General features: G+C 39.2%; 1 protein-coding gene across 2 annotated transcripts; it reads left to right on the top strand.

Moving 5' to 3' along the window:
- Positions 1-5,290: 5,290 nt before the first annotated feature.
- Positions 5,291-20,672, top strand: LOC149289822 (choline-phosphate cytidylyltransferase B-like). 2 transcript variants are annotated; one of them, XM_089490309.1, is made up of 8 exons: positions 5,291-5,407; positions 12,799-12,898; positions 16,001-16,117; positions 17,663-17,814; positions 18,020-18,098; positions 18,616-18,758; positions 19,443-19,631; positions 20,460-20,672. In XM_089490309.1, exons 1-8 carry the CDS (start codon positions 5,291-5,293, stop codon positions 20,670-20,672), a joined length of 1,110 nt encoding a protein of 369 aa, XP_089346435.1. The 2 variants fall into 2 exon arrangements, with proteins under 2 accessions (XP_089346435.1, XP_089346434.1); XM_089490308.1 differs by having other exon boundaries at positions 18,020-18,101; positions 18,613-18,758.
- The last annotated feature ends 409 nt before the right edge of the window (positions 20,673-21,081 follow it).

The raw sequence follows: 21,081 nt of genomic DNA, 5'->3' as shown, positions 1-21,081 counted from the left end.
TAGATACATACGGCATAGTTAGAGAACTGCAAGTAAAAGCGATCAGACCGATTTTGATTATTCTACTGTGCCTGTCTACTGTCTCTGGTGTATTTCATATTTTCCTTCTACCCTTCACAAAAAAACAAACTTGAAAAAAATCCTCCCATCTGAAGTGAAAGGGTATCTAAGAATAATTATTCATTGTCTAAATCTTTTCTGTATTATTTGTGTTTTTATGTTTTTCTAAAGCTCTAACTACCTAACTAACTAACAGGATATATAATCAATATATCCCTTGCATACTGCGTTTTTTTCTTTTTCTTTTTTTGAAAAGTGCTCCATCTGTAAAGATTTTCAGTGCTGTAATCTATTCAGTTCACTCTGGACATGGTATACATAGCAAATGTTACTTCCAAATGTGCTTTAGGCTGCTTTATTACTAAGCCAACTTATATTTAAACTGCTTACTTTACTAACATAAACATGGTAAAAAAAAACTAGCAATAGAAAACTTTCTAAAGCATGCTAGTGGTATATTCAAAGAGTAGGATTTGCCAACTAACAGCTGTGCAAAGATCGATATATCCATTGGCATGCTGCACTTTTTCTTTCTGACAACTCCAAGTATTCCATCTGCAAAGGTTTTCAGTGCTGTAATGGGGTTATAGCTAAATGAGATATCCTGGTGGAAAGTTTGAAAAAACAAACAAACAGTGCCATAGTCCAAACAGCAGGAACAGCAGGTGCTATGTTGATAAAACAACTTTTCAAATTCATTTTCACTTAATGTAATATTAATATAGGCAGTAATCCAGACACAGTTTAAACGTCATTTGTAGCAGGCATTGGACAAGGCTGTAAACTTTTAGTGTGGATGCTCTGTACAATTTTCAAATGCATTTAAATAAATTACTGAAAACAAAGCTATTTAAATTACTTTGGCAATAAGTAATACACATTAGGAGTAGCTCTCCTAAAAAACATGTAAGACAGAGGCTAAGGGAGAGGGATGTGTGTAAACTGCATGGAATATCAGAGAGAGAGTGTGTATATACGCACACACACATATATATATATCTATATATCTATGTGAATGTGTGTGTATATCATTAGAGTGGATATGTGTGTATGTAAGTGTATTGTTTTAGATTATTTGTGCATCTATGTTTAAGTGTTTGGTGTTAGAGTGTGCATGCATGCATGGATGTTTTTATATGAATGTGCATGGTGTTAGAGTGGCCATTCATGCACCCTAACATTACATCTCATCTTCTCAATACCCTTCCTTTATTTCCCCATCATATTAATACCCTTCCCTTAGCATGCCCTCCTTCATATTCATACAGTAGTCAATAATCATTTTTCTTAATTCATAACATTTAACACAGTGCTGACAGTCCCACAGTGCTCACACACAAATGCCTCACCAAGTACACTTAAACATTCATTTTAACACACTTATGCAAACATTCTCATTCTAACATACATACTCTCTCTTGAATCCAAGTTCACAGCGGACCAATTTTTCCAGGGCCCAACGGAAGTAGAAACAGCGCTGACTGGCATACGCACAGTGGGAGTAATACATATGGCCACAGGCGCCAAAGTAGCTGCTGGGGCAAAATCTATTTTTCAGCTTCATTGCAGCTTCTGCAGCTTCATTGTTGGCCACGGACACACACATAATTAGATGACTAGTCTCAAGACCAGCCCCAGGGGAGGTGACCTACCAAAATATCTCCCGGTATCCCAGTAGACCAGTTCGGCTTTGCTATACACCAAGACACTACAACATAAGTCTATTTATTGCTAACCAGGAGAGGAAGCTTAAATTGACCGTGGTAACCTTAAAACCACCATTTTATCCTACATTTGAATTATTAAAATATAAGCAAGGAAAATGGATAAAGCTGGATTGATTCAAGAGAAGATGGAGTGAAATTGAGTTACTGTGCTTTTCATTTTCATGTTGACTAGTGTGGATAGAAGAATTGTTCCATTTAAGCCAACTTCATTGAGCTGGCCTAAGCAACGTAATAGCAATGGATGTTTCACAATGTTACAAAACACAAAGCACTTACTTATCATGGTGAAGCCAATAAAACAAATACAAAAACAAATCAAAGGAAATACACATAAACTATCCCTATTGAGCATCTGTGGGGCATCCTCAAACAGAAGGTGGGGGAGTGCAAGGTCTCTAACATCCACCAGTTCTGTGATGTCGTCATGGAGGAGTGGAAGAGGAGTCCAGTGGCAACCTGTGAAGCTCTGGTAAACTCCATGCCCAAGAGGGTTAAGGCAGTGCTGGAAAATAATGGTGGCCACACAAAATATTGACACTTTGGGCCCAGTTTGGACATTTCCACTTAGGGGTGTACTCACTTTTGTTGCCAAGGTTTGGACATTAATGGCTGTGTGTTGAGGGGTTATAGAGGCTGTACACTCACTACTTTACATTGTAGCAGAGTGTCATTTCTTCAGTGTTGTCACATGGAAAGATATAATAAAATATTTAAAACAATGTGAGGGGTGTACTCACTTTTGTGAGACACTGTAAATACAAGAAGCCATGAATCACCAAGACAAGGCTTATTTAATGCCAAGCGCATGCACATGAATTCCTGGCCCCAGACCTACAAATGACCTCACAAATGTCAAAGCAGTCTAAGCCTTGCTGAAGAAAATGTGCGTTCGTATAAAAGGAGAACAAGTGACAGCCAGGTCTCCCCTCTGACAACTGGGGCCCCAAGCTGTCAGATTGAATGTCAGAGTGCTCTAACCAGCGTTGTTACATTCAGCTCGAATTCTAATGTCCAAAGATGATGACACCGAGGAATCCCCATGATGTGGCAGGAAATCGTGGGCTCTCCTGCTACAGTAACTCATTGAGTAATCGCACATTGAGCAATTACTGCATGTGTAGGTATGCTGCAGTCCTGCGACAGAGCTGTACAGGGCACTGTAGTTGCGCCAGTGGCCCTGGGGTCATAAAAGAACCCAAAGAGGATCCCTATACATTGTGCACTGCTCTCTGATAGTAAGCATTGTAAAAAAAAAAAAATGTGTGTCAAAATCCTCTCATCCCTATAGTTTTTCTTAAAAATATATATACTGTTATATGTTATATATATATACCGTATTTGCTCGATTATAAGACAAGGTTTTTTTTTCAGAGAAAATGCTCTGAAAAATACCCCTCGTCTTATAATCAAGGTCGTCTTATAATCAGACCTCAAATAGAGGTCTGACTATGAGACTATGATCCAGATCCCCCTCCCCTGCTGCAGGCACTTCCACCGGGGCTTCTGTCACTGAGCGCCGGGTAAAGTGCCGGCAGCAGCTGAGGTTGTCTTTGTGCATCGCGCAGACCTTCCCCGGCTTCCAGAGGATCCAGGTCCCCTGCAGCGCTGCGGGGAAGTCTCCTCTCTGGCAGCCGGCGAACATCTGCACGATGGATGCAGACAACCCCCCGCTGCTGCTGGCACTTTCGCCGGGGCTTCTATGACAGAGCACCGGTGTCACATGACCTTCCACATGGCCACATGGTCTCCACCCGCTGCCCCACTAGATACCAAGGAGTCAGAAGCACTGGTAAGTCGGGGGGAGTGTTATATGGGGGGGCATAAGGCTTTTCTGGAGGCAGAGTGCCCCATGATATGCTTTTTAACCCCCTTTATGCTTCCATCTCCAGAAATGCCTTTTAACCACCTGTATGCCACTCTGCCCCATGATATGACTTTTAACCCCCTATATGCCAGAGTGGCATTTAGGGGTATATAGTATTTCTGGAGGCAGAGTGGCATATAGAGGGTTAAAAGGCATATCATGGGGCAAAGTGGCATATAGGAGGGTATAAGGCATTTCTGGAGGCAGAGTGGCATATAGGGGGTTAAAAGGCATAGCAAAGTGGGTTGACTACTTTTTAGAAAAACACATAGGGTAATATGAATTGCAATATGATTAACTGAATTAGGGGGATGTTACTGAACATTTCTGAGCAAGAAATAAATAGCACAAATACAAAGAATGAGTGAAAACTGGAAAAACAACCACCATTTATTATGATAACATGGCCTCCTAAAAAGTGTCAAAATGACCCTAGCAAAATGCCGAGTGTTAAATGTTTTATTTTTTTGGTATCTTTTTACCCATTGGCTCTAATGGTGTGTATTTATGTACATGTAAAACCTTTATTTGAGTGCATGCTTTAAATGAAGAAAATGGGCATTATGGTTGAACAGAGAAGTCCACTACATAGATTGGTACATTTACTCTGTGCTTCATGGGTCCCACAAGCAACGCGTTATCCCTGATTGGTTTATATACTTAAAAGGACACTCCATTGACCCAGCGAGCCCACTTAAATGACCAATGCATATGAAAGTACTTTGTTAGTACTCTCATATGCATCAGTTGAAACTGAAAAAAAAGATAATTAAGTGTACTTACCTTAAAAGAAGCTGCAGCTTTCCACCTTGTCCATGTCCTGATGTTTAAGGCAACGGATTGGCTCCTTGAAGCAGCCAATCAGTGACAGGAAAGCGAATGGGGGTTTCATTAAACCACTGCTCAAAATTTTCAACGAGACAAAACTGGAGCTGACTTTAGGTATAGCACAATCCAGCGCTGTGTATATCACAATCCGGTAGGTATATCAGTGTTTCCAGCTATGCGCATCCGCAGATAAAATAGCCAGGATGGGCACAGAGGCCGAGGCATATGGGGGCATTCGAATTCGACAGTCTCTTCTAATGCATTTGCAAGGGGGACATCACAGAAATTAAAAGGGACCTCTCCTCTGCCATATGTGCTAAGGTACTTAGGATGGCAAGAGTGTCCATTAAAGTTCATTCTTCACAGAACACCCCAAGTTTTCTAAAGTAATGTAAATCTGTATAAACTTTAACTATTTTGTGATCTATGTTTCCCTCTGATAACCTCCAACTGATAAACCAATGCCCATAATTAACCCCTTATTGTAATGAGAACTGACCCCAGGATCTGTATGCTTTACTTGTAAGCATCCTGCTGAAAGGCAGCATCATTGACTGTAAACTGTGCTGGGATGACACTGACCAATCAGGAGGCGCGATGCAAACGAAGCCCGTGAGTTCTGTAATATATGCTTTACTGCTGCTTGGTTGTTATAGTGATAAGCCCAGGCCCTGAGTACCATAGCTTTTGCATTAGAAGATAGAAACAACCTTTTTATCTCAAGGGATAAAGAGAAGGAAAGGAGGAGGAAAAAAAGCATCAGGCTGAAATCCCGAGAGGAGTTGTGTAGACCGAAGAGCCTTTCCTGGCCATGCCAGTTCTCAGCATTGATGCTGAGTCAGAAATAGGTATCCCAAAATCCCTTTGTGGCGAGCTTCCCTTAAACGCCATGGAGGAATTAGAGCACACTTGCCCTCAGCCTCGCTTGGTGAGTAGAGATAAATGTTACATGAGACGGAAAGGATTTAAAGGAAGCTGTGCATGTATTATCATCGTGTAAACAATCCATCTGCTGATTGAAGCATACGGTATCCGCAGCCAGGGAACGTGCATTAGAAAGCAGCAGCAGCGCCCAGGGTGTTGTGATCCAAGACTGCTTACACTGTGTGCTGTTTCCATAATATTGTGTTCTAATACATGTTATTGATACAATGTATAGAATCATGTTTGATGCAATACTCTACTAGGAGGTGGGAAACTGGATGCCTGGCTGTGACTCTATTGGCTAGCTTCGAATCATGGGAGTTGTAGTCCCCTGCAGCTGTGTTGCCTATTGTGTTATTAATATAAGCCAGTTATTGCATAGGGCATACTCCCTATGGGGCAGACGGTGAGATCACATTGGGAGAAGCCAGAATGCTGCTTCGGAGTGAAGTGCAATGATAGCTGTGCTGCTTCCATCCTCCTTAAAGAAAATGTATAGATGTATACATTGTTGCACCCTCTTTCAGGATGCAAAGGGTTCCAGTGGCTGCAACAGGAAGGGCTAAATAATGTGAGCTTCTAGCATCTCTAAAAATATATGTTTCATTAAGGTCTAAATCATAATGCATTTTTACATTAGTGTGTCATTGTGATATATATATATATTTTAATAATAATAACAGCATCCATATGTTCTCTAGTCATACGTTATTCTAGGCTGAAGTCATCTGACATAAGACACAAGGTTGAAAAGCCCTGTTACCATGGCAACAAAAGAAGCCATGTTTGAGGAGATAATAAAATGACAAATCTGCTTGGTTTCCTCGGCTTAAATTAAAGTCGTTTAGATGGAATGTTACCTTATGACTATATAGTGTGCATTGTACCTGCATCTATTGTCGCAAATCAAATTATACTTGTTTTAAGACTTCCTGATGAGTTCCATTGTGTAACATCTAATTGTAGTTTGTTTATGGACAGCATGAAGTCTCATTTAGTGTTGTCAGGGAACACATTTCATGAACAATAGAAACCTGTTTCGCGTAGAGCTCTACACGCTGCCCAGACTAAGCACCGGGGACTCAGAAGCACCGGTAAATTGGGGAGGGCATAACACAGGACGATCCAGGTCCCCTGCATCGCTGCAGGGAACCTGGATCTTAGTCTCATAGTCAGACCTATTTGAGGTCTGATTATAAGACGACCCCGATTATAAGACGAGGGGTATTTTTCAGAGCATTTGCTCTGGAAAAAAACTCGTCTTATAATCGAGCAAATACGGTATATAAATCCTAACTTCTTGTTCTTATGATCTGCATTACAGTACTACTCTTGATAATTGGTTTAGGCAGCTTTTCTATGGGTGGCCCCCAGAAGAAGTGAAAGAACTACAGGACAGGATATTTATCAGATAATGCTGATTTTGCCACAGGCTGCTGCTGATCATAAAGTTTTAACCTAGATCTTCTCAAAACAATTACACAAATTGGCAACAAGGAGATGGTCCTGGCAAATATGATAATAAGCACTTCTTGTATTCTCCAAAGTACAACTGGACTTGAATTGGCATTACTTGCTGGACAAACTCTGTGGAGGTCCTTTACACCTAGGGCTACCCACAACAATTGGAATTTGAGAAGCACATATCTGGGATGTGTTCCTGCTGAGATCCCTTACGAAAAAAATACTGCAGTTTTTCTTAAGTAATACTGCAGTTTTTTGGACATGAAAAAACTGCAATACTGCACTTTTACTGCAATATTACTGCACATTTACTGCACTTTTACTGCATTTGTACTTCACTGTACTGCAGTTTTACTGCTGTTATTTTTGTACGGAAGTACAAATGCAATAAAGCTGCAGTACATTGAAGTACAACTGTAGGTTTGCAATATAAAAAAAAAAAGTGCAGTAAATGTGCAGTAAAACTGCAGTACAGTGAAATACAAATGCAGTAAAACTGCAGTAAATGTGCAGTAATACTGCAGTAAAAGTGCAGTATTGCAGTTTTTTCATGTCCAAAAAACTGCAATATTACTTCAGAAAAACTGCAGTATTTTTTGTAAGGGATGACCCACAGATATCAGAGTGGACATAATTAACACACTTTATAAATGCTTTGACTCATCTGCAAAAACCAGTAAAGTAAAAACGGCAAAAACTAGGAAGTAAGCTTGTTTTTGAAAAACAAGGGACTATGGACATAATACTAAATGCAATTATACATTATCTATGGCCAGCCCAGCCCTTGATGCTCAGGAATCTGCCAATGTTATAATGAATATTGAAATAAGTTTGTTAAAACCACAACTTGGGACAACTCTCCACTTAGTGAATAAACCCCAACAGATAATCTTTATATACAGATGTATAGATGAAGAAGCCCTTCTTATAATCTAAACATATTCCTTGTTCAAATAATTTTGACCCTTCTTGTTATGCCAAGATATGCACGTTATGTAAAACTTTTGTCATGCAGCAAAAATGATTTTGCTTGAGGTCTCCATATCTGTTTACATATAGATACATGTGTGTATGTGTGCGTATATTTATATATATATATATACATATAGTTTTTATTTAAAGGATTCGGTACATTTTAAAGTATATTTAGAGAGGTATATGCCTTTTCATGTGGCTGTGACTGCGTCTTTCTCTGAGGGATAATAACACATGGGACATGATGGGATATCATCGTGTGTTTGTGTCATAGATGTAGATCTTTCCTAACTGTATGATGACCCCACCTATCAAATGCTGTTGGGTGGACTTTCACTTTGTAAATTATATCTACTTAAACCCTGCAGATAAATCTTCTCTTGAAATAGAAAAGTGCCCGAAAATAACGGTCAAACCATTTACTCTGTTTGAAAACAAATGTTGAAACCCAGGCCTATTTTCTTTCAATAATCTCCTAGGGCATATCCTCTGCCTGGGCAGGAACTGATTACCAGCTGCAGGCCCCAAACCATATTTATTATTAGTTTAAGTTCTCCACCTTCTTCTTTATCCCAGCGTGAACTGGACTACATGATACATAGTGCAACTTGACCTTGCTTGGAGATAAAGACACGGTTTGAGGCCCATTCAAAAAGAAAGAGGATTAAAGTACAGTCATTATATAATAAAACAATTCTAGCCGTATCATCAGGTGTTCCTCTGAGTACCATGGGAAGAGAGGTACTGTGGATTTTCAAGATAAAGCAAGTGTAACATACTTCATGTACTGAATTTGTATGTACATTGTTCCTGCATGTTCATAGAGTTCCCATATAACGAAAGGCTATTTTCTGTTCATATTGTTATCGTTTCTTAAATATAAAAATATATATCATTGGGTTTTAAAAAAAAAGAAACCATCAAGGTATTTTTTTCATAACTACCAGCCATTTATGTTCAGAAAAAACATATGAAGCCCTTCAGGTCTGTGTGCTAGAATATTATTATTTGCGTTTCTTGGATGATTTTGTATAGAGCGGTAACGTGTTTAATATAAGACATGTGGTTTGAGCTCTTTATGAAGCACCTATTTTATATTTTGTAAAAAAAATATGATGTAATATACTACAAATATTAGTGTTAATAAAACAAAAGACGAGGGCAAGCCCTACAATACACGAGACGAAGGCAGTTGCATAGAAAGCTTAGCCTGTTAGGGGTCCCACCTTTAACATAACAAATAAAAAAACATAATTATAATAATTCACGCACTAACATACCCAGAGCCGGCCTTAGGTGTTCTGGCGCCCTGTGCGGACTACTCCTCTGGCGCCCCCCCATCCCAAAAAAAGAAAGGAATAAAAACTTGTAACAAAACCCCAATCACTATATACTACGCCAAACATTGATGTGGTCTAGGCCTACCACTTAATTGTCTGGCTTAGTAGTAGGGATGCACCGAAACGAATTCTGGACTGAAACCGAAAATGCAGCATTTACCTGGCCAAAACCGAATATGACCCCCCCAACACCATAAAAAATCTAACACTTTTATTTAAAGTAAGTAACACACCAAAATAGGAGAAAACAATTAAATAATATTATATATATATATATATATATATATATATATATATAAAGTCCAAAAATAGTTACCGGCACTCCAGGGACTTTCCAAATAACCACACAAACAACTTCGGTTTTCAAGTCTATATATATCATATATATATATATGATTAACAGCAATCACATTCCTATCATGCCCAGGCATACCCAGATTCCAGGATTTACTCGCAGACTTGGCATGATAGGAGTATGATTGCCCTATCTACCCCTTCTCACTCTCTTCTGCCGTATCTACCCCTTCTCACTCCCTTCTCCCTATCTACCCCCTTTCCCCTGTCTCACTCCCTTCTCCCTATATACGCCCTCCTAACTATCTACCCTTTCCCTCTTTGAAGTTCACTTACCTTTCAGGAGTCCTGCGGTGGGGGTGCAAGGCCTCTGCCTCCCAGCTCTGCCACTGTATGGAACAGTATAGAATGATGGGAGTTATGATGTACTTTTAGAGCATAATTAGATCATGAAAAAGACATTGGAAATGGTACAGCATAACACCCATCACTCTCACATATTTACCAATCCACACATATACTAATCCACACGCATACCAATCCACACGTATACCAATCCACACGTATACCAATCCACACGTATACCAATCCACACATATATACCAATCCACACATATATACACTAATCCACACATATATACCAATCCACACACATACCAATCCACACATACCAATCCACACATACCAATCCACACATATATACCAATCCACACATATACCAATCCACACGTATACCAATCCACACGTATACCAATCCACACGTATACCAATCCACACATATACCAATCCACACATATACCAATCCACACATATATACCAATCCACACATATACACTAATCCACACATATATACCAATCCACACACATACCAATCCACACATATACCAATCCACTCTCACTGAATGCTTTCCTACCTTTCCTCTTTTCTCCTTACAGCTCCTTTTCCTCCTCTTCGTTCTTCTTCTTCAGTTCTTCTGTCTTCTTCCGGGTCAGAGGGCACGGACAGCGGTGGGCGCGGCTTCAGTGTTGTGCCCCGGGATCTGACAACAAACCCCGGCGCACAGCAGCTGTTGCCGCGCGGATCACAAGGGAGCGGTATCGGAGGTCTTTAACAGACCTCCGGCTCCCTTGAGTGATGTTAAGCCGGGTTCAAGGGAGATCCTTGAACCGGCTTAAAATCACTCAAGGGAGCCGGAGGTCTGTTAAAGACCTCCGATACCGCTCCCTTGCGAGCCTGCTCCTCCAGCGGCGGACATTACTGTCCGTCTCTGGAGGGGTGCCGGGTGCCCCCCTGATGAGCGGCACCGGGTGCCGCTCGCCCCCCCCCCGCTAGGTACGCTGCTGGCGGCAGCGGTACGCTACGGTGGCGGCGGCGCCCCCTGGAGTGTGGCGCCCTGTGCGGTCGCACAGGTCGCACACCCCAAAGGCCGGCCCTGAACATACCCAGACAAATGTCCACACGCTAACATTACCACACACACACTTTTACTTACATTCCAAGACACCCACATTAACATACCCAAAGATACTTGTTCACATATTAATCTACTCAGACACTTTCACTAAAATACACACACAGACATACCTCGACAAAAACACATGTTCACACACTAACATGATGGAGAATGCCGCTGTCCAATGTTCCCGGGGCCTAGAGTTTCAGGACAAGAACGGGGCTTGGCTGCAGGGGAGTGTTTGAAGTAGGTGCAGCGGGGTGTCCAGCAGGGTTATGTAGCATGCATTACGTGACCATGCAGTGGCAGAGAGGCATTGGCAGAGTAAGACTAAGTGAGAAGTGGCTATAAGAAAATAGTAAAAGCTTTAAAAACGCAGATTTCCACCATCAGGGCAATAATTAAGTCCAAGTCAACTAAAAATGTTATGAATCAACATGGAAGAGGATATGTGTCTATATTCTCTCAACACACTGAGAAGAGGATGGTTCGAATGGCCAAAAAATATCCAAGGATCACAATGATCTGGATAGATTCTGTATGGAGGAATGGCCTCAGATCCCTTGCCATGTATTCTGCAATCACCCTTTGCAGGGCATTATAAGGGAGCTCAAAGTGTTGAGTAAAAGGGTGTCAAGAATTGTGGCACACATTTATTTAACATTTTTTCACAGATGTGTTGTTTATACTCTTATCTCCTTTGAGATTACAATAAAAGTTAAATATTCATTGAAGAATTTATATTTTTTCCAGTTACAGGGCTTTTAAATTTCCCTAACGACCACACACTTGAAATTGCATTTAATCTTTTTCTATATAACCGTTCTCTATCTAAAACCAGAGCTTGCGCTTCCACCACTACTGAAATTGTTATATACAGATTAACAAAATCACTAGTAATGAGGTTGCTCAAAGCACTGTTAAATCTCCACTGGTTATCTTCATGACATCAGTCTTCTATGTGTATGCCTATATACTACACTGCGAGGTGGCTCGTAAAGAGACCTAAATGTAAAATCACAGTGGTCACAATTACACACAAACACAATACATGTACAATTGGCCCACCAATGAAGCTGCATGTCCCGAAAGACCCTACACTGCACTTTATTGGCATATCTGAATATTTTTCCACAGAACATCCATCTGATTGCTTTTCTACTGTACATCATAGGAAATCCAGACTTCTGGTAAAGAATAGGACATCTGTAGTAGTTAAAAAAAAAAGTGTCTAGTGCTAATTTTACTTTTTCCTTTAAATTACTAATGTGTCCTTCAAGAAGCAATATGATAATTCCTTTTGGTGTTCTGTTCCATAAAATTGGGCTGCTCTGTGATTTTTTGTCCTACATCTATCTTTAAGCAATTGATTTTTTTATGCATTTAGCTGCTTTAGCTACAGAATCTTAGTATGTGCAGGTAGACAATTAATTACGTTAGATACAATACAAAACACACGTGACACACTCATAAAAACAACACATCAATTTTGAGAAGCTCCTTCAGTTTCTGTGGTTATAACATTGGGGCATGCAAAAATATGAGTGGGACAAAATTTTACTTATTTTTTTCTAAGAAGGGTATAGGCATTCAACAGGACAGAGAGTATGGAACAGCACCTTTAAGCTGAAGGATCCTTTTTGGATTTCTTAAAATTAAGATTGACATAACAATACATTATGTAGTAATATGTTTCATAATATTGCCACCATAAGTGCCCTTTCTGAAACGTCTTCTGTCAATGTCTACCAACGTCATCAGGATTATATGTTTCTTCAGTGATGCTTTCTGATATTTTCCAAATATTAGGCTGGTGCTCAAACATTTCATTAATGTATTGGGAACTTATTCTTCCTTTTGTATTTTAGACTCTTACTGAACCTGCTCCATTTGCTATAGAAACAAGCTGTCCATGCAAAGCCCCACATGAAAAATTAACTATTGCTCAGGCCCATTTAGGGACACCAGGTAAGTGTGTGTATTTAGCTATATCTTGATTATCAAACATTTAGTATTTCTGTAGTTAACATGTGCATTGTCTTCTGTGATAACATCACCCTTTCATGTTTGAAACATAACATTTGAAAGTTTCATGTTTGAAACTTTGAAAAGCTTTGAAAAGCAGAACAGTTCGTCCTACAACTTTTTGAGAATCCCCATAGTCTACCTTCTCGTGTTACCTTTGATAAAAAAAAATGTTGTTAGGAGTAGCTGTATTAGTCCTTTAATGTAGATGCAAAGTAACAGAATGTTGCAGAATCTTTCAATACCTTTTTATTGGACTAACATTATCTTGCGAGTCTTCCCTTTACCAAGTAAAAAGCATTTTGAAGACCCCTGAAAGCTTGTCATTACAAAATAATGTTAGTCCAATAAAAGGGTATTTAAAGATTCTACAGCATTCTGTTACTTCTATAAACCATGTTAACAGTTATGGCATTTTCCATCGAGATGTAGGTATGAAACCATTTTACGATGAGTCACACTACCACGTAAAACATCTCACAGAGAATTTACTGTTCTAGTATTCTAAAGTAAACACATGTGAATGAAGGAAACCGACAGTGAGTAAGAACAATGAATTTGGTTAATAACAGTTATTTAGGAAACATATGTCATATTCTTGTATGCAGAGACACTAAAAATATTGCTTCAGATTCAATCAAAATCCAAAAGGCAGGCTTGTGGTCTGTTACTTCTTATTAAAGAGTATTCAGTTGACACACTACTCAAAAATGATATTCTAATACCGAGCCCTTGCAAAGTGGAGAACACTAAAGTAAGACAATTAAAAAAATACATACAAAATAAATCTTCCAGATAGGTACCCATTTAACCTAGCCCCCCCCACAACAAAACAAGACCAAGGTGACATTGTCACCTTCTGCTGATGCTCTTCACTCTCCAGCTGTGATGACATGACTCAAGCTTGGTCTACTGTGTATTCCTCAAAATGCCATCAAATACTACTAATTAGAGGGTAATATTTTCTAGTAATCTTGGAATCATTTCATAAAATTGACCACACCCTGTGCCATTTTTTTACAAATGAAAATTAAAGTGTTTACATTTTAACATGTATAGAGGACAAGAAATATGATTAGATTTTTTTGTATAAAGATGTACAAAAACACATTGATTACCTATCTTTATACCCCAATATCTCTTGGGCTTCTTTAAAAAAGATGCTATTAGATTATCTAAAATATTCAAATATTATATTTAAAATTTGTAAATAGAATGCTTTAGATTTTGTTAGGTTATCCTCATTTAAAATTGTGAGTTACTCAGTGAATAGAAGAATACATGGATATCAATAAAAAGAAGAAAATAATTGAGCATACAGTGAATAAACTATATGTGGGGGTATGTATTTGCTTATGTAATGGTGAATGTAATGATTTATTGTTCATAAGCCTTTTCTAATGTTTAAGATATTGGGTCGAACTCAAATTTTGTTCACAAATTCCCTCCGGCTGAGAACACAGATGACAGGAAGCATCCAGAATAGCAGACTTAAGCGTTGCTCGGGTTCTCATTTGAAAAGGAATTTCTTTGTTAGGTGACAAACAAATTACAGGCATATAAAAGAAGAATTGTCCAGTCTTTGTGATAATACAAATTGTATTGTACCATGAAGATGTCCTTTCTTTACAAGGCACAGTTGATCCTGTCTGCAATTTTCTTTTCAGTGATTATGCTTCAATGGACCAATATGTTATGGCAAATCAAAATATTGTACACGGAGTATTCATCCATTTTTTTGTAAATTTGCACAAAGGCACTTCCACTTCTACACTTTCTCACCTTATTTCAGTGATGTGTATATTTATGAGTGTTGTTGCCCTAGGTCTAAACCAAGACAGCACTTCCAGCTGCCTCCCATGACATGAGGGTCCTCCTCCGCTTTGGCATATAACATTGTTGTGCATATTCCAATATGATGTAAAATCCCAGAGCTCTACCTTGATTTAAAAACACAAGAAAAGAAAACACACACCACTAGTGTAAATTAATAAGTAATACTTTCCCTAATGAGGCAGCAGCACCCAAATAAGCGTTCCTCCAACACTTAATGATCTATACAATTCTTCCAAATGGGGCGCACATCCACATAGGGGAAAAAAGATTTTTGTATCCTTGGAAATGTGAGTGCAATACTTACTTGCAGTATTGTTAAGCCTTATTTGCATACAGAGTCACACTATATTTTTTTCAAAAATCTTTTTTCCCCTATGTGGATGTGCGCCCCATTTGGAAGAATTCTACCTTGATTTAGGCAGAAAGGATAATATGGATGTAAGCACTGGCCTCCACAGTGTAAATTATGCAATTTCATGGGAAATCATTGATCTCTCAAACAACCTGTTGGGAGCAGCAATGCATTAGGGAGGACAATAGTTAGATTGGCTTTTATTAAAGCGATGCAGGAGCTGCTGCTCCTCTTTACCTAGTTCCGAAGCCATAAAATGTCGCCCTCAACTGTTCTGCCATACTGCTCTATTAATCCTTAATTATAACTTTAGCTGGTAATTCATACAGCTAAGTCAGTTTCTACGATATCTTGTGGATATAGATATATTATCTATTTGCAGTTATGTAAATATATATAATATATATATATATAATAATAAAATAATATAATATGAATAAAGAAAAAATGTGTTGTATCAAACAGTAATTTACTCAGGAGATAGAAACATAAAAAAAGGACAAATAAAGAAAAACCCACTGCTGTGACATGCCAGACACTGTAAACCTATAGTTGTAGCTGAGTAGGTGATAGCTTACCATGAAGATTGATACATATGTTGTCCTTGTTCAAGATCTCTAGCTTTTTTTTATATACTCAACATTATAAAAGATCTGTATTACAGATAGGTCTTCCTACCCATATATATACGGTATATATAAGACCCTAAACAGCTTTTTAACTTACTTATATCCAAATTCTGCATCAGTAAAACAATATGAGATGTGAATATATGATTTTGTAATATAATATTTATGAGCATAATCCCTTGAATATGCAAAATGTGAACAGTAATACCTTCTGTTTGCTTTTTCCAGCTGACCGGCCTGTCAGGGTTTATGCAGATGGCATATTTGATCTCTTCCACTCAGGTCATGCCAGAGCCCTGATGCAAGCTAAACATCTGTTTCCAAACAGCTACCTGCTAGTTGGAGGTAAAATAATGAGGAAAGGTTTTATAATCTAAAACTAGGAGGTTAGGGTTGTGATGTAATGTAAGGAAGCTATGACTTTACTGTCTAATACAGCCGCTACTACTGTGATAAACTTTAAATATGCATAGCATAGACATATGACTATCCAGAATCTGAGTGATTAGGGGTCGAGGCATACAGCAGGAAAAACAGGCTGACCAGATAAGCCGAATGGTTCCTGTCCGCTGTCATATTGCATGTTTCTGTGATTGTAAAGAATGATAATTTGTGGACAATAGCACAGTGGTGAGAACAGTTTTGTAACACATTATAATCTAGTATTATATTTTGGGTTACTATAATATTTTACCAAGGTTAATGGTTTTTTTCTGCTTAGTTAAATTTTTTATTGAGGCTTGAAATAATCTGTTCATTTTATGCTGTTCCTGGCTTCTGGATCATCTATGTTATCTTCAAATGTTCAAAAAATGTTCTATCCTGGGGCAGTAATTTTATCCTAGTTGTCCTTGGTCAAGTCCCATCCCCCCTCCGGTCTGGCTTCTATGGTCAAACTTGAGAATATCCAAGTTAGATACACATAGGTCTAGTCTTGGTACAGTATATAGCTTTTTGTGTTACTTTCAGTATTTACCTATTAACCAAAAATCAGTAACTTCATAACTTCTTCATACAGAAAACTAGTGCCAATATTTTTTCGATAAACTATTTACCGTATTGGCTCAGATATAGGCCGCCCCCTAAAAGTTTGGTGGTTTTTTAAAGAAAATGTTTTTTTCTTTAAAAAAGCACCAAAAAAAACATGCTGCCACTCTGTCCCCCCCCCCGAGATATGCTGCCACTGTCCCCCCCCTGAGATATGCTGCCACTGTCCTCCCCCCCGAGATATGCTGCCACTGTCCCCCCCCCGAGATATGCTGCCACTGTCCTCCTCCCTGCCCGAGATATGCTGCCACTGTCCTCCCCCCCGAGATATGCTGCCACTCTGCCCCCCCCCCCCGACTTACCAGAGCAGACTCCCGGGTGTCTTGCGGGGCCGGCGGGGGACAGCTACGCAATACGCGTATACGCGTATTGCGTAGCTGTCCCCCGCCGGCCCCGCAAGACACCCCGGAGTCTGCTCTGGTAAGTCTTGGGGGCAGAGGTAAAACGCATCGTGCGGACGGTCACCGGCTGCGGCGATGCGGGGAAAACAACCTCCGCAGCCGGTGACCGTCCGCACGATGCGCTTAGACAACCTCCCGTGCCGGCATCCCCCCCCCCTGGAAAGTGCTGGCAGGGGAGGGTGTCTGAGCGTATTGGAGAGTAGGATGCAGGTCCCCTGCACTGCTGCGGGGGATCTGTATCCTAACCCCGCTGCCTGCCCGGCGCTAGACCCCGAATATAGGCCGCACCCCCCACTTTTAAGACTTAAAGTGGGGGAAAAAAGTGCGGCCTATATCCGAGCCAATACGGTAAGTATTGGCATTTTCATAACACCACATGTTCTAGCTTGTATGTTAGTATTATATATAAACACAATGTTAGTTTTCTAAATGTGTGTGTCAGTTTGCAGTGATGAGCTAACCCACAAGTATAAAGGATTCACAGTAATGAACGAAACTGAAAGATATGAGGCACTTCGTCACTGTCGTTATGTGGATGAAGTCATCACCGATGCCCCATGGACCCTAACTCCAGAGTTCCTAGAAAAGCATAAGGTAGAGCTACATCTGTTGTCCAGTTTCTGAAACATTGATGTCTTTAATTATGTGAAAATGTGGCCTTGTTTTTGTGGCTTTGTAGGAATTGCTAAATTTGCCAAAACTCTGTAAATTTGCAATTTGTATGAATCCGAATCTGAATCTACCTAGTATTTTCATATAAAGAGATATTATATTTGACATTTCCTCCATCCATTCGCAGATTGATTTTGTAGCTCATGACGATATCCCTTATTCTTCTGCTGGTTCAGATGATGTATATAAGCACATAAAGGAGGCAGGTGAGTATTTGGTTCTTTGATAAGTGTTCCCACTGTGATAAACCAAATCCTTGTACAACACTTGATATGACAAAGGTTGAATTTACACCTCAAAGTACTAGGCACAAAAAACACTGGCACCCTACTTGCCCTAAAAATAGTAGACCCTCATAAAATAGGTAAAACATTTTTTTTGCAAGAATGTTGGACCTACAATTAAGCCCTGTCCTACTGACCACGTGTTACCTACTGACCTATAATCACTATGTATTATAAAGGTCAATGCCTATTTACCTTGCATGAATGACTAATTTACCTCTTCATCACAATATCAGTGAATTTCCAACAAACTAACACTTTAGTAAGTACACCCCAAAAAGTACAGCACAAGCCAAATGCATAGGATATGATGGGCAAATAAGCTATTTTTGCCTTAACAAGTCATGTTATCTATTGCTTTTTAAGAAAGTTGTTCAGTTCAGCCTGCAGCCACTATAATGGATATGTTGAAGTGCTTTTTTTTCCCTTCCCATTAAAGGCATGTTTGTACCTACACAAAGGACAGAAGGTATCTCTACTTCTGATATAATCACTAGAATTGTACGTGATTATGATGTTTATGCGAGACGCAACCTTGAGAGGGGATACACTGCAAAAGAGCTAAATGTTAGTTATATAAATGTAAGTATAAAGACTACTGTTTGAGTGACTTCATTTAAGTCCCCTTTTTAAGCTCAGTGTTTAAGTTGTTTCTCAGTTTTTGTTTTATATATCTATTTATATAGCTGAGGAATAAGTAATACTTAAATTATGGTTTAATAACTTTTGCAATGGTTTTGCCAGGTCAGTTTATCAGTTTATAGATTATCAGGAAAACATAGATCGATCAGATACCAAAAATATAATTGACACATTTGGGAACCCCCTGGGTACTGCAGATGACTCCTGTCCCCCAGGGTATGTACCATATTCTTGGTGGGGATTAACACTCAAACCGTAAACCCAATTCTGATGTGTTTGTCAACTTGACTCCACCACCCATATGGAGGAGAGATGATGAGCTCCTGATCAGTCAGCGCGGGTAGTCAGCCTGGGTCAGCCAAGGGTGAACATAGAGATTTAACTCACTGGACCCCTATGGACGCTGAGTGTTGGGACATACCATCTCCAAGCCCTTCATGGAGGACCACACAGGAGGGCAAGCAGTTACAGGATACTGGATTTGAATTATACAGCCCTGCTGTAGAGGTGCAACACAGATGCAAATGTTATTTATTTATATTTAATAGATGAGAATGGCCTCTAGAATAAAAAAAAAATCATTACAGATATTATTTTTTTTACATTTCTTTGTTTTTAAACCAGGAGAAAAAATATAGATTTCAAAATCAAGTAGACAAAATGAAAGAAAAAGTGAAAAACGTAGAAGAAAAATCAAAAGAGTTTGTTTATAAAGTAGAAGAAAAGAGTCATGATCTAATTCAAAAGTGGGAGGAAAAATCAAGGGAGTTTATTGGAAATTTTCTGGAGTTATTTGGACCTGATGGTGCTTGGGTAAGTATTAGATTTAATTTTACCATTAATGCGTTGATTAGTCCAGTCGTCAGGACAAGAACATTGGTTGCTATGGTGATAAGACCTCTGCTTATTAACATAACATAACCCTCAATATTTGCCTACAGCCGGTGCTCTGTGCTTGATTCTTGGAACAACATTTCAAGGAAGGCATACAGCAGTGCAGAGCCACTAACTCAGGGTATAATGATAACAGTCCCAGCATGTTATGTATGTAGGAGAATCTTTTGTTTGCATTGTAATGGTAATGGCAATGGCAATGGTGTGTCTGCAGTTTGTTAAGAATATGGGCTGCTCTTGTACTATTGAATTTAGGCAGTCAACCTCTGATAGGTGCACATTTAATACCATTGGACCCCCTCTATACTTCTATACCCATTGCCCTAGCATTAGCAAAAATATGCTTGCATTAAAATAATGTGTACCCTAAATAGTGCTTCTTAAGCAACCCCATTTATCGACAACACAGAGTCGTGTGAAAGAGAGTGCACCCTCTTTGAATTCTATGGTTTTACATATCAGAACATAATAACAATCATCTGTTCCTTGGCAGTTCTAAAATGTATGTAACTACAACCTCAGATGAACAACAACACGTGACATATTACATATGACATGGTGTAATATGTCATGTATTGTTGTTCATCTGTGGTTGTAGTTACTTAGGTTTTAGACCTGCTAAGGAACAGATGACTGTTATTATCTTCTGAATTCAAAAAGGGTGTACTTTATTTTTCACACGGCTGTATATTACCCTACCACATGCCCAATGATTAAGATGGATTAACAGGATGCATTTTCTTCTAGAAGCAGATGTTTCAGGAGCGGAGTGGACGAATGCTTCAAGCTCTATCACCAAGACAAAGCCCTACCAGCAGTCCCACTCGAGAACGCTCTCCATCACGTTCACCATCTCCCACTATGCCTTGGGTGATTAACAAGTTGTCCCCTCCTTCATCTCCCAAGGGTGCTTCAGCCTCCATCAGTAGTTTGAGTGAAGGGGATGAGGATGAAAAGTAATTTATAATGTAAAAGTAAAATAATTTATATGTATAACTAAGAAATAGGCAAGACTTTCCTTAAGGAGATGGACCAACCAGTAATACTTTGTTGGGCCTTTAGAGTAAAGGGATTGAATATGATTTTTAAAAAAGATAAAAAGTGAAATGAGGTTTAATGCAGAACAGTTTCAGGAATGTCTGTAAGAAAGCAAAAAAAATCAGTTTTTCTCAGGGGGCTTTAGAAGTAAGTTGAAGCGATGCTCCCAGAGTCAAGCACTTAACTTGAATGATTAGCATGGTTATTCTGATCCATGCTAATTAAAGTACAAGCTGGTTATATAACAACTAGAACGACGAAGTGTGAAGTATATACCCTTGGGTATACTAATGACATGGGTCTGTAACTGCTCAAACATGGTGCATCAGTG

Source organism: Sceloporus occidentalis, unplaced genomic scaffold (genome assembly GCF_023333645.1).
Source record: "Sceloporus occidentalis isolate IW3139 unplaced genomic scaffold, rSceOcc1.0.p SCAF_43, whole genome shotgun sequence".
Lineage (NCBI taxonomy): Eukaryota > Metazoa > Chordata > Lepidosauria > Squamata > Phrynosomatidae > Sceloporus > Sceloporus occidentalis.
Note: the sequence above shows the minus strand (reverse complement) of the source record. Positions and strands in the feature narration are given on the sequence as shown.